General features: G+C 41.0%; 2 protein-coding genes and 1 long non-coding RNA gene across 8 annotated transcripts in view; 1 reads left to right on the top strand and 2 right to left on the bottom strand.

The window, feature by feature from the left end:
• The window catches only part of LOC307013936 (gamma-aminobutyric acid receptor subunit rho-1-like), a 20,085-nt gene extending 17,904 nt beyond the window's left edge, over positions 1 to 2,181 (top strand). For all 4 annotated transcript variants that reach the window (XM_079641571.1, XM_079641569.1, XM_079641570.1 and 1 more), the window contains one exon: positions 709 to 2,181. In XM_079641571.1, the coding sequence (XP_079497697.1) occupies positions 709 to 1,011 (303 nt within the window). In that variant the 3' untranslated portion in view covers positions 1,012 to 2,181. The remainder of the gene's footprint in view (positions 1 to 708) is intronic.
• Positions 1 to 15,929, bottom strand: part of LOC307013937 (peptidase M20 domain-containing protein 2-like) — a 17,364-nt gene extending 1,435 nt beyond the window's left edge. The window contains exons 1-8 of one of the 2 annotated variants that reach the window (XM_079641572.1): positions 15,272 to 15,929; positions 6,141 to 6,289; positions 5,897 to 6,039; positions 5,211 to 5,365; positions 4,733 to 4,859; positions 4,467 to 4,574; positions 4,183 to 4,329; positions 2,306 to 2,982 (exon numbers count right to left, since the gene is read on the bottom strand). In XM_079641572.1, coding sequence (XP_079497698.1) covers positions 2,801 to 2,982; positions 4,183 to 4,329; positions 4,467 to 4,574; positions 4,733 to 4,859; positions 5,211 to 5,365; positions 5,897 to 6,039; positions 6,141 to 6,289; positions 15,272 to 15,667 — 1,407 coding nt within the window. In that variant the 5' untranslated portion in view covers positions 15,668 to 15,929 and the 3' untranslated portion in view covers positions 2,306 to 2,800. Of the gene's footprint in view, positions 1 to 2,305; positions 2,983 to 4,182; positions 4,330 to 4,466; positions 4,575 to 4,732; positions 4,860 to 5,210; positions 5,366 to 5,896; positions 6,040 to 6,140; positions 6,290 to 15,271 lie in introns of those variants that run through there. The other variant, XM_079641573.1, reaches the window with a different exon arrangement.
• LOC307013938 lies at positions 6,296 to 14,864 on the bottom strand. 2 transcript variants are annotated; one of them, XR_013801108.1, is made up of 7 exons: positions 14,389 to 14,864; positions 10,819 to 13,615; positions 10,520 to 10,651; positions 10,318 to 10,433; positions 10,109 to 10,230; positions 9,889 to 9,963; positions 6,296 to 9,593 (listed from the first exon to the last, which is right to left on the bottom strand). It is a non-coding gene; the product is annotated as an uncharacterized lncRNA (long non-coding RNA). The 2 variants fall into 2 exon arrangements; XR_013801109.1 differs by having other exon boundaries at positions 10,819 to 10,900; positions 14,389 to 14,854.

Raw genomic sequence — 15,929 nt, 5'->3', positions numbered from 1 at the left:
CCCCGCACATCCGACAGTCAGACCCAATCACCATATTCAAATCCCAATTAAAAACCCACCTGTTCAAATCTACCTACTCACTGTAGTGCTCCCCATTATATGTTTCATTCGTGTCCACTTGATGGTCTCCTCCATGATTTCCTGTTTGTGTTTTTATCATGTTCTGTTGCGTATTAGCGTTTTTATTTTTTAACAAATTGTACGATATCCTTGTGCGTCATAAAAGGTGCCTAAAATAAAATATATTATTATTATTAAGCTCTCTCTAAGTCAAAACAGCACTTGGCTGGCCTGATTTTATATCCAAATATTTTATACATTGAATTATTTCAAAACCGGTGGAAGCATGAATACTTCAAGGGCATTTGAAATAAACAGATACATATTTTCTAAATTGGCTCAGTTTAAGCTTCTCTCGGGCTACGGCATATTATTTCTGAGACTACAGCTCGTGTGTTACTGTTCTTCAGCTGCCAAATGCCGCAGCATCTGGAGCCAAATTGCCCACGTACCCCGAGGAACATTTCCAGCACAAACATCCTTCGTTCTATAAATGTTTCAAGCCAAAGTGATTTAAAGTCACTCAGTGTGTAGAAAAATAAAATTTAACAAACTAATGGATTTATATTCTTTGTTTCAGTTTGTGACTTTACAATGAGCAGATTTCAGAGTGTTAAAAAGGACTTTGTGTTATTTTTCCTCCTCCAGCTGCCGTGTACATGCGGCATTGGTAACCCTGACGACATGATGATCGACCCACAGATCACTGGCTACGGGTCCATGGATATCAACAACACGGGGAATTATGGGATGCCGGTGAACGGCGGTCGCCAGGACCGAATGTTGGCCCAGGTGTCTCTGAATGACCCGCAGATCACAGGCCAGATGAAGGCCTCCAGAGGCTACGTGAACGTTTGGATAGACACCCACGCTATAGACAAGTACTCCAGGGTTATGTTTCCTGGAGCGTACATCCTCTTTAACATCATCTATTGGTCCATCTACTCATAACCCGGGGATGCAGAACATGATGATGATGAGACTCCAGGAGCAGGAACACGTGATGCTTTTCAGACATGATGATGCATGGGGACCACTGACAGATTGGTGACCACTGCCTTCTCGACCCAGCCACTTAAAACTGGAGAATTTCAAATCAGCTACAGACGGACAGGATGGTTGACATAGCTGTTTTTATCACTCCGTCAAATCTGTGTGGTTTCATGTTGTAATTATAGACGTTTGGATATCGTTGTGTCCTGAAAACGTACTTCACAGAGAGACTCACACACATGGACCTGTGTTTCTGTGCAGCTCAACCCACTTCAGTTATCAATGCAGTGACTCAGCAACTCTTTAATTAAAATATGAACCGGAAGCGGATTACTGACACATTCCTTTTCTTTTTCTATATGAACTAGACGTGACAATCAATGGCAAACTGAAAATATTCAAGGTTGGTTCGTCGTTATTATATTCTAGATATCATTCTTCGTCGTAAAAATCTCAGCTCTTGGATGAGAAAAAAAATGAATTTTCTTCTAAAAACCTGATAATGTGATTATTTTAAAGTGTTTCCTTTGCAGCACGTTAGTTTGATTCAGAATGTGTTAAATGTTCTGGTGATCTTTGTATCAATGCAATTATTTTGCTGTCGTGCATTTTCGTAATTCGACAAAGTTCAATATAAAGAAAAAGAGCAAAAAATACAGTCAATAAAAACACAAATGTTAATATGTATGTTAAGTAAATCCAGAACATGAATTATGGTATTGACTTGATAAATGTACTAATTTCATATTTCAATATTTTATACAACTGAAGCTCATCTCCTCTGTTTGATGTTGTGAGGCGTTGAGGTTACAGTGACCTGTTAGTTGCTAGTGTTATCGTCTTTTTCAGCTTTAAACTCAATTATGTTTTGGTGGTTAATGACAATTTTATGACAAAAAAAAAATCTGATATTATAGCAAACGCTGGTAACAAATGTATCAATGGGAAACATGTTTGATAATGAGCTTACAGGTACTGAAGAACACAATCACAATACTGTACATTTTAAATCTCCTCAGTGTAATACATGTACAGATGTAAATGGATTTTGCTGCATGGCTGAATATCGCTTCTTTCTGAATGTTGCTTCTGAAGACATCAATTAAAATCTGCTCAAAACAGTTAAAACATTTGGCTATATTTTTCTGGTACAACCTCTAGAGTCTCTCAATTTAATCCAATTATCCTGTTCTCCTTTACAGTATATTTAAACAGCGCTGCAGGATAAGCTTTCACAGTGATTAGACTTTGGATTGCCTCTCCTCTCTCTACAGCACTGCAGGTCTGATATTGCTGATTAGCTTTCGTACCAAATCATATATAAATCCCTTATTTCACATGTGAGCAGTTAATGGTATTACAGAATATAAATATACTGTATATCCTCTGAAGTAGAGAGGTGTCGATGAAACTTGGCTTTAATACATTAAGCCCATTTTCTGATTTCTTACAGATAAAGGAGTATAGATTTTTTTTTTGAAAGAATGTGTCATCTTTCTTTTTTGTACTTCTCTTTTTTGTACAAGTAACATCACCAAGGGCAAGCTGACAATTCAAACTGTGTGCACCATTATCCTTGAACCCCTGCAGCAGAGAGAAATGAGCATCCAAAAAGACGTCCAGAACTGGATTTTCCACCAAATCTGTGACCACTCAAAGGTGCTCAAGGGAAGCAAACGTTTGAATCGTGTGCTGATGGTGAAAACATGCTGAGAAATCTGAAGGAGTGAAAAGACCAATGCAGAACTCAAAGCAGTATTGTGGTTAGGGGTGTGGTTAGGGCGTCGGCTGCTGGAGTGAAGGGAGTGGCTCGGCCGGAGGCCAGACAGCTGATCGGAATCAGGTAATCAGTGACGATATAAAAGCATGTCGTAACCTGGTTCTGGTCTGTTTTGCAGTAGGCGGGATCCTGGAAGGTCGCCAAAGTACCTGTGAAGGTTAACCACACGGGCAACGTTTGAGACCCGTGTATACTTTGTTTTGGGTGCTAATAAACGCCTGTGATCAACCAACCGGCTCTTTCCGTCCCTATTTGAACCCTGTATGAGCGGAAAGGCTCACAAATATCCTTTCTGTTGAGTTCATGTATGAGATACGTTCCAAAGTGTTTCTTACATTCTCTACAAAAGCTGTTCGTACAATTATGGACAGTGTATCAAATCACCAGTACAAAAAGGTCAAAGATTATGACGTTTTAGGCTTATCTGAATTGTGGTTCTGGATGTATAGATAGCAAAGAGTCCACAGAACTAAGTCGGCAGCCCTGATAGCAATCTGTTTTGGCACTGAGTGCTTGGAGCTAAACCTCAACACATCTTAGTTTAGCATAATAACATTTGTTAATTAGCGCTAAATGCAAAAACAATTAGACGGATGGCAAATTATTATCTTTATAATATTTTTTAGATTTCAAAAGGTCACTTTTTTCAGGTCCTGGCCCTAAAGGAAAAGGTGCCCATAATGGTTTCGAACCTCGACAAGCATCAGATCTAGTCTAGTAGGAATAAACCTTATAAAGGTGGTATTTCAGTTGTAGTTTGCAAGCATCTTTCATGTGGGTGCAGTTTCCTAATTTTTATTTTGGAATCTGCTTATGTATTGCCAAGTATTACTAGTTTTCAGTACTCTATTTGAATGTATTTCTTCTATATTATTAGATTTTTATCTATGCCACACCTTCTCTTTGTGGTGTCCTTAATACAATTATTATTAGTATTATTCATATATTTCTTTAAGCTCTTTCCTTCAAAAGTAACCATACTATGTATAGGAATCTACTTAATCAATCAATCAATGTTTATTTATATAGCCCAATATCACAAATGTTACATTTCTCTCAGTGGACTTCACAGTTTGTACAAAATATCAGTATGACAATACGACACCCTCTGTCCTTAGACCCTCACATCGTACAAGGAAAAACTTCCAAAGAAGGAAAACCCCACAGTTTAAAGGGGAACATGGGAGAAACCTCAGGGAGAGTAACAGAGGAGGGATCCCTCTCCCAGGACGGACAGACGTGAAATATAGATAATATAGGTAGACCTAGACTTAAAGCCCAACACAACCCTGAACAACTATTTTCTATAACTGTTATTCATATTATTGTATCAAGAGATGTGTCCGTGCCTTCCAGGTGTTTCCCCTGTTTCCGTTTGGCTTGGCTGAAGTCCTCTCTCACTTTCCGCAGCAGATCGGGGGAGCACACTACATCCACAGCTGTCATAGCCAGGGCTTTGGCAGTCCTCAGGGTGTACAACTGGGCCTTTTCAGCTCCTGGCACATAGAAAAAGAGAGTAAAAAGAAAAGAAAAAAGTAAATAGAAACTAAAGAGACAAACCAAGTGACCTGGAAAACCGTCTGATTGAATCAAAGAGAGAACATCTGCTCACAATATACACATGCTGCCTTACCTGCTGCTACAGCGTACTCCTCAGTGTGGTTTAGCGCATCGGTGCAGATATAGAAGAAAGGATGGATACCGGGGACTACGTATGATACGTTGCCAAAGTCTGTAGAACCTGCCAGATAATTATAAATACCCTTCAATAATTATTCTTTGTTCATTCAATTCAATTCAATAGAAAGCTGTACACCTACGGTATTTAAAGTTTTCCTGCACAAACCAGGATTAAAAGCAATAATTATGTATGATTCATGTTTTCTTTTATTCACATACCAGAAAAATTGTTTGGCTGCTCTGGAAACTGAATCCCCAAAGCTTCTCCGTTATTTTTATACAGGTTTGCTAGCGTGGCAATAGGCAGAATGTTATAGTAGGAATTGTATGGGTAGATTATCTCCACCTGAAGAAAACACAAGTATTCCTTCATTTAAAAACATATGACATTTAACAATAGAGATTACTCTCATACATCAACAAATATGGCACTCCATGCATGCTCTCTAATCTCAGTTTAACTTCCCTGAAGCAAGTGCAGACGTAGGAGAAAAACCGCCTAAAGATAACGGTGAATTATGTAAGAGTCAAACAAAACTTGGGAGTATTAAAACAGGAATATGTTAAAAAGGGCAATATTATATAACAGCAGTCAACTCCAACATTGCATTTTTAAGATATGTTAAAACACACTGTTTGTGCTTACATCTGAGCCCGAGGGAAGCTAGAGGAAGTCTAATATTTTAGGTAAGCTTACTTGGCAGCCGGTGGCAACAGCAGCTGCCCTGAAGCAAGCCTCAGCCTTGGCCTTCAGGTCAAAAAGATCCTTCACCAGCGGCGTGCGCAGATAATACTCCAACTCTGTGTAGGCAGGGATAATGTTGGGCTTCTCCCCTCCATGTTTGATGATGCCTGGAGGCAAAATGACATGATGAAGCATAAAAAGGGATGCATCCGTCACACCTGCAGTATTTCTTTGATCACAGCAATTATTTTAAGCACTTTCTATTTTGTTGCTGATATATTGAGTTTATTTTATTTGAAGATATGTGGGCTAGCTCTTGACAAAATGGAGGCATTATGGAAGGCGTGATTTGACAAATGTGTGTCATGACACCATCTGAGAATATTGCTGAAACATTTTTAAATACTTGGAAAATTGCCTCACATAGATACCCTCTGGTTGCTATACTTAAATTAAATGTCTGTGCAACTTCACTGTCATATGAAGACAACACGCAGCGGCATAAGTTTGCAAAGGTTAATTTATAACAAGTAATTAAATCACGTCACTGACCTCATCACGCAAGTTTGTTGATACATGTTATCTTTCTTACCACATGAAGAACTTCTCATGTAAATGGTAGTCAAATGACTTTGAGGGGAGATTGCTTTTACTAAACTTTAAAGCTCAGCTGATCACAGATTCTGCCTGTTTCTCACCGTGAAGCCTCCACTCTGGTTTGAGTTGCTGTCTGAGTGCAGAGAGGTTGTTGTAGGCCAGCACAGCAGCATCCAGGGCGTTCACTCCCTCCCAAGGGTACGCAGAAGCATGAGACGCTTTCCCATAGTACTTCACTATCACCCTGTGTCAAATCGATAAAGTGCTTTAATGGATATCTGAAATATACAACGGAGGTTAACATACACAGAGCAGGTTGTGAACTTATAAAAGCTGTGAACTCACTCATCGAGAGCAACACCGGGCAGGAATGGAGCATCTTGCTGAGCGGGGTGAGCCATGAAGACCAGGTCCATGTCAGTGAACGCTCCTGCCTTGATCAGGTCAATCTTTCCTCCTATAGCCTCCTCCGCAGGAGTTCCCAATACTGTTATCTGGGTAAAAGGTTTTTTGTTCAGCCTATTGACATCATCATATAAACACTTTCCACAAATACAAATTATTATTATGCTTAATTGTCATATATCTCTCTATTATCTGAATTGTTTGTGTTATGTTCAGTGTTGGGCAAGTTACTTCCAAAATGTAATATATTACATATTACTTATTACTCTCTTTAGAAAGTAATAAGTTACATTACAATATTACTGTCTCTGAAATGTAATGAGTTACACTACTTTAGTTACTTTTTAGTTACTTTCACCAAAATAACCGCAAAAGAATAGCTAGGTATTTTAAATGCTAAAATGTAGTTTAGTGCAGCTCATTATGCATCCAGTGAAGGGCAATGTGGTATAGCATAACAACTGTGTAGGCCCTTAAGGGCTACTAACAACTTGTATTACACGGCTTATTTGAATACTCCATTCTGATTGTAAATTCTTAACATGTGACACGTTGTTAATACAGCAGTACAGACCGCTGTCAAGGACTATAATGAAGGTTAACATATTGTAAATCAAGGCAAATATTATTTAAACCATGCTCATGGTTTGAAATGGCAAACATTGAAAGGCAAAAGTATTATTAAAACCATGTAGCCTACTACATCATCACCTTGGTCCCATCATATACGCTGGGAAGAGAATATTTACTGTGCTTGAAAACTGGTATCACATCATCATGTGAGGTTGACTTTGTGACCTGGAGAACATTTCAGCTGCAACATCAGCTCGTTGATAATAAGCTTAGGATATGAGATATTTTTGTAGCGATTCGTGGTGAAGGCATCTGTGCTATTGTATGCATTATTTTTGACCCAACATTTCTACAGGCATGTCAGAATATGGTACTATTTTCACATTAATATTCTAGCCATTGTCTATTTTTATACCAAAAGCTGCAAAATGACCGCCTTACCCCACTGTACAGGTGGGTAGTTGTTTAAATATACCTGGCACCTGCGGGCCGCAGAGGGGCGGCGTAGTTTCGGGCGACGAAGACTGCTGCTCCGGGGCTGGCGAGTCAGGCGGGAGTAAGCTAGTGTCCACAATGGAGGGTAACGTGATGTCCGCATCTGACCTGTTGCTACTGTCTGCAGTAGATGCAGTGTTGCTGGCGTTTAATGATGGTTGCTTTAACCATTTTCGTATAAATGATTATCCACAGATCAGATGTGTGTCACTGCTAGGGTGACCAGATGTCCCGCTTTGCGCGGGACTGCACAGCATTTTCACGACTTTTGGTGCGTCCCGCAAATTGAGACGATGTCCCGCATATTTCATTTTGATTGGCTAAAATGCTTTTCTAAAATCACCTTTATTCAATGGCTGTTGAGAAAGCAGGGAAGGCTATCATCACGGGGGTGTGTTTGCTGTCAATCAAACTGTAACACACGGCGGGTACTGGTCAAGTGTTAACCAATGAGAGTAACTCACTCACAAACACCCCGCCGCGGCCCCCGCCAAACAACAACAACGAAAGTCAGCCAATAACGCAGGCGACGCAGCAGGTTATGGAAAATGGAGGAAACTGAAACTACAGCTAAGAAGAAAAGAAGATGCACATAAAACAAAGACTGGGAAGAAACTTACCCGTGGGTGAAGCCGGTGCAGATTAATTTAATAATTGTTCAATTTCACAAGGCGGTGAATACGACGTCAAAAGACACAGAGAATGCGATTCTCACAAGAAACGTGTCGCTCAAAAAGAGACATCCCACTCTATGGAGACATTCCTACTCAAACCAAAAAATGATGGCCACTCAGACAAGGTAACAGCAGCAGAAATAACAAGTGTTTACCATACAGTGCAACACTCCCAACATACAGGTCAAATGACTGTGGTAACAAGCTAGCGCCGACCATTTTTCCAGACTCTGAGATAGTAAAGAAAATGTCATGTGGTCGTACAAAAGCAGCGTCCATAATAACAGATGTGCTTGCCCCTGCCTCTGTGGAGAGTTGTTTGACAGAGTTAAAGACACCAGTGGTTCTAGGTGACAAAATAGCCCACACACTTATTTTATGTATTATTATGTTTTTGTTCCCTCCTGGCCAGTTTTGATTTGTATTTATGTTTTAATTTTATCTATTAATTTATGTTGTACCTACTTTTACAGGTAATACACTAGTTGAATTAGGAAGATGCATTTCTAAACACTTGAAGTGAATAATGCCTGCTGCCTTGGTTAGCCTTAGTTTACTTTTTCTTCATCAAGATACTAAATTGTTACTGCATTTTGACTTCACTTTCTGTCATTGTTTATTTGATGCTGTTGAATAAACCAAATGATGCTGTTGAAAGGGCGTCCCACATTGTCCCACACAAACATACTCCTTGTCCCACATTTGGTTTGTTGGGACCTGGTCACCCTAGTCACTGCTGTGGAAGCACTTTGGAAATGATGCACGCGCAACGGAGCAGGTCACGCGCACCTGACACAATTTGTTGTTTGTATTTTTCGCTACGTTCTCTTTTTTGAATGGTTGCATAACGTTCAACTTCCCCGAAGATCTCGACGCGAAGCCTGAAGGGTAAACACCAGGTTTACTAATCTACCCGCACAATTTGTCCGGTGTCGGAATTTCTCGCTATGTTAGTACATTCTTAAAAAACAAAACACCATTTAATTTCGGGTTAAAATCTGTTGTAACCAGGGGTGGACTGGGACAAAAATTCAGCCCTGGCATTTTCTGTCCAGACCAGCCCACTACATTAACAGCGGACACTACATAGAAGTCCACTAAACTTGCGGCATCTTCTCTCATGCATACTACAAAGGAGAGTCATATTCCTTGATAGCAGTTAACAAATAAAGCACTTAACTATGAACTCAAGGACTAAAATTGACAGCTATATCAATCAATCTTTATTCATTATAGTGTCAAATCACAACAGAAGTTATGTCATGACTAGGGGTGGGACGAGACTAACGGGAAGAACCCTTATGCTACCCTTTCAGTTTTTAGTCTGTGACTGTGAAAATCTTTTGGTGAAAGCCCAGTATTAGTTAAAACCAGACTCGGACAATAATAACAAAAAAATATCCTGACAAATAATCTAAATAGAAACATATTACAGCATTAGAGCTGAAACTCACTCACTCATTATGAAACCATAAATACAGAATTGGAAAAAAATATATATATATTTTCATAGCTGTGTGAAAAGTCTAAGACATGGGTTACAGGTCTGAATAGATATGCATTCTCATATACGTGTATGTGCACAAGTATGTATTGCTCTATACTTCCTCGTCCGCAGCCAGCCAGCTCCACTCCTCACCAAATTCGTGACCTGCAAGAAACAGCAAACAGAACTTGTACTCAGTATCTGTGTACTGACAAATATATGTAGCCATGTAGCCTTTTTGTGACGTAGTGACACTTAGTGAACAAATGTATCCGTCATGAAGGATGACTTAAGTCTCAAAAGAGCCCTAAGGCCTACCTGCATAACTGTTAATTGAACTTAAAAGATATGCAGATGTTTGAAATTAAAACCATCAATATGAAAATCTTCAGCCAGGAAATAATCATAATCAAACCTTTTGTTTCAATCTGAGACAAAACAAGTTGCATAATAAACTCACAAAGTTAAGACGAAGCTCTCAGATATGATGGATGACTCAAGCATCATAGAAGAACTTCTAGCAGGTCAGGAAAACCTGTTTGACAGGAGATAATGGTAGCAGAGAATATAAAGAGACATTTATGAATTACCAATTGTCATTTTATAACACATATAGTATGTTTATTCACATAAACCTTTAAACATAACCTTTAAACATACACATATTGCATTCCTCTCACCACATTAAATAAGCTCAGGAACCTAAAAGTGGCCCAGTGAATGATGGAGGAGACAAAGCAGGTCCTCAAAAGGGGACAGAGGGAAAACAACTTCTTAGGCTGTCATATATAGGGTGGTCCACCTAAAAGAGACATGGAAACATTATTAAGTCTCTCATCATCACAAATCAAGTATGAATTCATATAACATTATAAGACACATGACATACTCAAAAAATCATAGACTTCTCAAAAAGTGGTGAAGTGGAGGCAGTAAGGGAGCAAATCCTTGAAAATGGACGGAGGGGGAACAACTCCTCAAGCTCTCACATGTCAAGTGGTCAACCTGAGAGGGAATCGGATACATTATTAAGTCTCTAATCATCACAAATTCAGTATGATTTCATAAAACATAAAAAATGATAAACTCACCATACTAGAGGAGACTCAACAGCCAAACTTTGGTGCAGTGAAGGTAGAGAGTGGAGGCAGAGAGAGAGCAAGTCCTCGAACATGGACGGAGGGGGAACAACTCCTCAAGCTCTCACATGTCAAGTGGTCAACCTGAGAGGGAATTGGATACATTATTAAGTCTGAAAAATAAATAAAATGTTTTCCTCTGTCCAGCACCTAGAGTTTAAAACTTTTGGGATGTGCGTTTCTTTCAAAACCTTTTTAAAAATTATTAAGTATGAATTTATACAACATTAAAAAATACATGATAAACTTACCAAATAACAATGGTCCCAAATGAGAGAACAAGTCCACATATAGAACAGAGGGAGAACGACTCCTCAAATATATCAGAACAACCTGTAATGGAGAATAATTGATAATTTAGTGTACATGATCACACCATTAAGGATCAACACATAAGCACAATACAACTTCTGAAAAGCATCATTAAAATGACAAATAATGAATTACTACATCCATAATGTGTGATGTGTGATAATAACAATCATATTAAATATTTCTCGCCTTATCAGTGGAGCAGCTTTTTAAGCAGCTCACTCTTCTCTGCAAGTCTGTCTATTACAGAGTCAGAGTCCAAGGACATGAGGATGTCTTTCTCTGTGGCCATCAACATAAATGCCTCCAATTTATCAGATGAGAGGGTGCTTCTGAGTCTGTTTTTAATAAACTTCAAATTGAAAATGTGCGCTCACAAGCCACCTGTGCGAGGGATAATGTAAGCAGGTATTTATAAGCAAGGCCTAGGACAGGGTATGCATCTGTTAGCATGTTGAAACGGCGAAGTATCTCGTAGCAGCACAGAGGGCATTCTTTGCAGGAGCAACAGCTTATGGGAGTTATCTCAACCACTTTTGTGTTGTCCTCCTCACCACCTGATCCATCTTCTACTGTTCTTGCTTTGTACTCTGCCAATGGGGATGCCTTCAGCCTGTTCCACTGGAGTGCAAAGCTTTTCAACTCGGCCTGCATATTTTCCTTGGTTGCCCTGCTGTCAAATCCTTGCAAGCACTTGCTTAAGTCTTGGAGGGCAGACTGGGGAAGAGCACTGGTGCAGAGCTGAGGGAAGTTTCTGGGATCCAGACATGCCAAGTCAGCATATAGATTGCCGTGTGTTAAAAAGCGCCTATGAATGGCTTCAATTGCTGTGTCCATGATCCGGTTATGCACATTCACCTCATAGGATTTTTCTGCATCATCCAGGGTCTCATCCTGAGCCATCTCTCCAGGCAAGACTTTCTTCATCCTCCTCCTCTTTTGTGGCAGTGTGGCCTCCACTTCAATGTCCATGTCATCTCTCTCTTGGATTTCTGTGATTGTCCAGTTGACAAATGTGTCTGCTGCTTTTTTTACAGATTCAAAATCTCTTCCCAAGATTTTCAGCGTATCCTGTGTCGATGCCACCATTCTGTGAGCAGAGAGGATGTCCAATCCTGCCGTCTGAAGGTATTTAGACAATGGAGAGGTATGTTCAAATATGCGGAGGAAGATTTGAGCCGTCAAGATCGTCTCATACTTGAGCAATGACTCTGCATATCCTCTGGCCATGACACGGATACATGGTTTCACTGTTGCCTGTTTCTGTATAGCTGATAATGTCAACAGCACATCAACGTACAGAACCATCTTCCGGTTTTCCAAAGGAGCCAAACACCTTCTTCAGGGCCTCATGCTTGGCCCACCAGCGTGTCTCGCCAATAGGAGCAAGGCGTCTACGTCTCTTGTTTCGGCCTGACTCTTCCCACACATTCATCCTTTTATATGACTCTTTGATGAATACCGCAATGCCATTGAGGAGCGCAAACAGGGACCCACTCTCAATAACAATCTGGGTTGTGTTTGCAAGCACCAGATTTAGTACATGTGCGTAGCACCATACATGCACCTGGTTTGGAGATTGTGCAGACAATAGTGAGGAGAATCCTTTGTATTGGCCTTGCATGTTTGATGCCCCATCAGTCGCATTTCCAATGCACATGGTCTTGCTGAGGCCCATTTTGTCCAGAACTTCTGACAGAATGTTGACAAAGGCCTGTCCAGTGGATGAACTACACTTCAGCACTGCAACAAGCCTCTCATGAACAACATCAGTAACATACCTCATAATTATAGAGCATTGATCCTGAGAGGTGATGTCCTGTGTTGTGTCCAGCTGCACTGAAAACATTCCTGCTTTCTTGATATCACTGGAGATGTTTTTTTTAATCAGAAGGTGAATTGCATCTATCACTGAGTTGACTGTGGTTTTGGAGAGTAAAGTTACAAGAGAACCTCTGCCTCTCGTGCCACCAGACAAATGCAACTTTCTGCTGTTCTCAATGCAGCTGTCCAGGTGCTCTTTTAAACAGAAATCATACTTCCCCAGTAGAAGTAGAGTTCCAAGAAATTACCATGATCAACTGTGTGGTCTTCCAGAGTATATGCTGCCTCATTTTCTGACCTCCTGAATGCAAGCCCCCTCTTCCCAAGAACCTTGATGACATCTATGATGCGCTCCAAAACCTGCCGTCTCTTTCTGACCTGCTCTCTGTGCGCCGACATCTGACTGCCACCAAACACACTGCTGATATCAGCACTGGCGGATTTCAAGAGGTAAGCTTCAGCACAGTTTCTGTGTCCACGGCTTCTCTCATGCTCCTCTGTGCGCTGGTGTATATGCCTCCAATCTGACATTCCAGTGATGAACAGACTGCTATCAGTTCTCTTACCGAATGCCATGCAGATGAAACAATACAGCATGTGACGCTCTGGACAGTACGTCAGCCACCTTCTACTGGTGTCGTCTCTGCTACAGAACACTTTCTGCACCACTGGATTGCTACTTTTTTGCTGAGGATGGTAATTTAAAAATGACTGGAGATTTCTCTAATCAGGTTGTGAAAAAAAATCAGTAATTTGACTGGCACACTCATAGCTCTCAACAGCTGTTTCCCTCTCAGGTGATCCTGTCTTTGGGCTGACATACTCCTCACTCTCTACAGCCTTTTCCCTCTCAGGTGGTGCAGTCTTTGGGCTGCCTGAATTGGTCTGGCTCTCTCCCTGAACCTGTCTGGGCTGGACATAGGGAAAGCATTTATCATTGGATGGGGAAATAACTCAAAACCACAGAATAATGTACAAGATAAAAGATTAGTTCATATTGAACGAAACATTCGCGAGCGTTACAACACTAGTGGCATTGCCATGTTTTCATTATGACACTTAGTGTTTTCCAATGCAAAAAAGTCAGATCTTTGTGACAATACCTGAAAATGCTCAAGACAGCACTATACACAGCCATTTGAAAACTACAGTAAAAGTAACACATTTACACAGAAATTAAAGTTACACACAAATTGTGAAATAGTTATCACCTCAGTAAACAATAAATGAATTGAAAGATTACAATAAATTCAATGGCAAATATTGCAAATTAATCAAATTATTTCCTATAGGTTTACTTATATTTTGTGCTAAAATTCTAAGTATCTCATCTGTATTTACAATACAGCTTGATTCTGCAGCTTCATCTCTACTTACAGCTCGTTGGTCCATGTGAACGTTTACTGTTGCTATGGCTACAAGAAACCGCTGACGTTAGCAGCTCTTAGCTAGCCTAGCTAAATCATCTGAACAATAAAAACCCATATCACAATTCGGCATATTTAAACAAAATCAACCACAACTACCAACATTCACAGCCCTTCAACTCTGGGCTAATATGTTGTCACAAGTAGGACTATGCAGTTAATTAGGTCACATCACATTCAATGTAAAAACATGTTCTACTTTTTTTTGGACATGTCTCAAAAATGTAGCCTAGCCAGCCCCAGGCTAACGTTACTTACCATGTATTCCTCCACTCGCTCGTCTCCCGGCGCAGCAGCACCTGCTGGGGCGGTGACCACGGCACCAAATAGGTCCGTCAATTTAGAATATTTAGCAGCCTCCACCTCCAGAGAATTCAGCTTTTTAAGTCGCAGTTTTTCAGCGCCACCCGGGCGTTTCTTCTGCTTATCCATTTTCAGCTCAGCAGCAGCCCGTCCCGCGACTCCCACCCATGCCATGAGGTCCCGCCCCACCCTGGTTTGTGTTGTGATTGACAGCACTGTCAGGGCTCTCTGAGCATGTCAGCCCATGATTGATTGACAATGACAAACAATAGACCAATAATATGTGTCGATGCTGGCAACACACTGCTAGCCCTCTGTAGCCAATTGGCTGGCCCAATTGGAGGGAATTTAGAGGGGGGAAAAAGAAAAGAAAAAAAACATTGCGGACCGGCCCACATTGGGTCAACGGCCCACCGGGACGATGCCCGGTATGCCAGATGGCCAGTCCACCCCTGGTTGTAACTGCGTTACTGAGCACTGTAACGGGTAATATATTACCCACATTTCATTAGTAATGCGTTACATTACTTCGTTACAGCAAAAAATAATATATTACTGTAACTCCGTTACTTTTGTAACGCGTTACACCCAACACTGGTTATGTTACAGTGAAAATGTTGATTTTTTTTTTGTTATGGAATTTTTGTGGAATTTATAGATATGTCATTGGGGGTGTTGAAGCACTAGGGCAAGAAATGTGGCCCTTGTTAAGTCTCAGCGGTTGGAAAAAAGCCTATCCCAAGAGCAGTTGACTCATAGAACTGTGGAGAATCAAAGTTATCAAAACAGTGAACTGTTATAGTTTGCATTCTTATTTGAACCTAACCTGAATGGTTACCTTAACTGGTTGAAGGAGTTCACTCTGGTTCTCTAAAGCAGCTTTCAGCCCCAGAGCGGCTGCAGCTCCCACCTCCGCTATCAAGTTGTGCCCGCAAGCGTGTCCGATACCCGGAAGCGCGTCGTACTCGCAGAGGAAGCCCACATTCAGTCCTCGCTCGAGGCCACCAACTGGATCCCAGACTGCCCGGAATGCGGTCGGTAGTTTGTAGTGACTGTCGACCGTCCATGTTTTGTCCCGAGAGAAGAAGCGGACCAACCTGTCGTGCGCCTGTGTCTCGTTTCCGGCGAGCTCGGGGTTGCTCCAAATGTCCCGGCTTAAACTGTGCAGATCGTCTTTCTGTGCATCAATGCACTGCTGCAGCGCGTGCTTCATCTGCTGCTGCTGCTGCGCCATTTGTACGGACAGTCGCGAGGCGCAGTCCCAGCACAGTCAGCAATACATTAATAACCTGACCGGTAGGCCTGTAAGTGATATTGCTCCGGGTAAATAATTCATTCTAGATTCACCCTGCCTGTGAGTCTGGAGTTATACGGCTTTTGTAAAGTTAGAAATTCTAAGAAATGTTCAAAGTTCAACATCATTAACTAAACCTTGCTGCCCACACGAATGCAGTCTAAAATACAGTCAGCAATGAAACAAGTATTCCGTTCCTTAA

Source organism: Notothenia rossii (genome assembly GCF_949606895.1).
Source record: "Notothenia rossii genome assembly, chromosome: 7".
Taxonomy (NCBI): domain Eukaryota; kingdom Metazoa; phylum Chordata; class Actinopteri; order Perciformes; family Nototheniidae; genus Notothenia; species Notothenia rossii.
The sequence above is the reverse complement of the archived record's forward strand: the minus strand, read 5'-3'. Positions and strand labels throughout refer to the sequence as shown.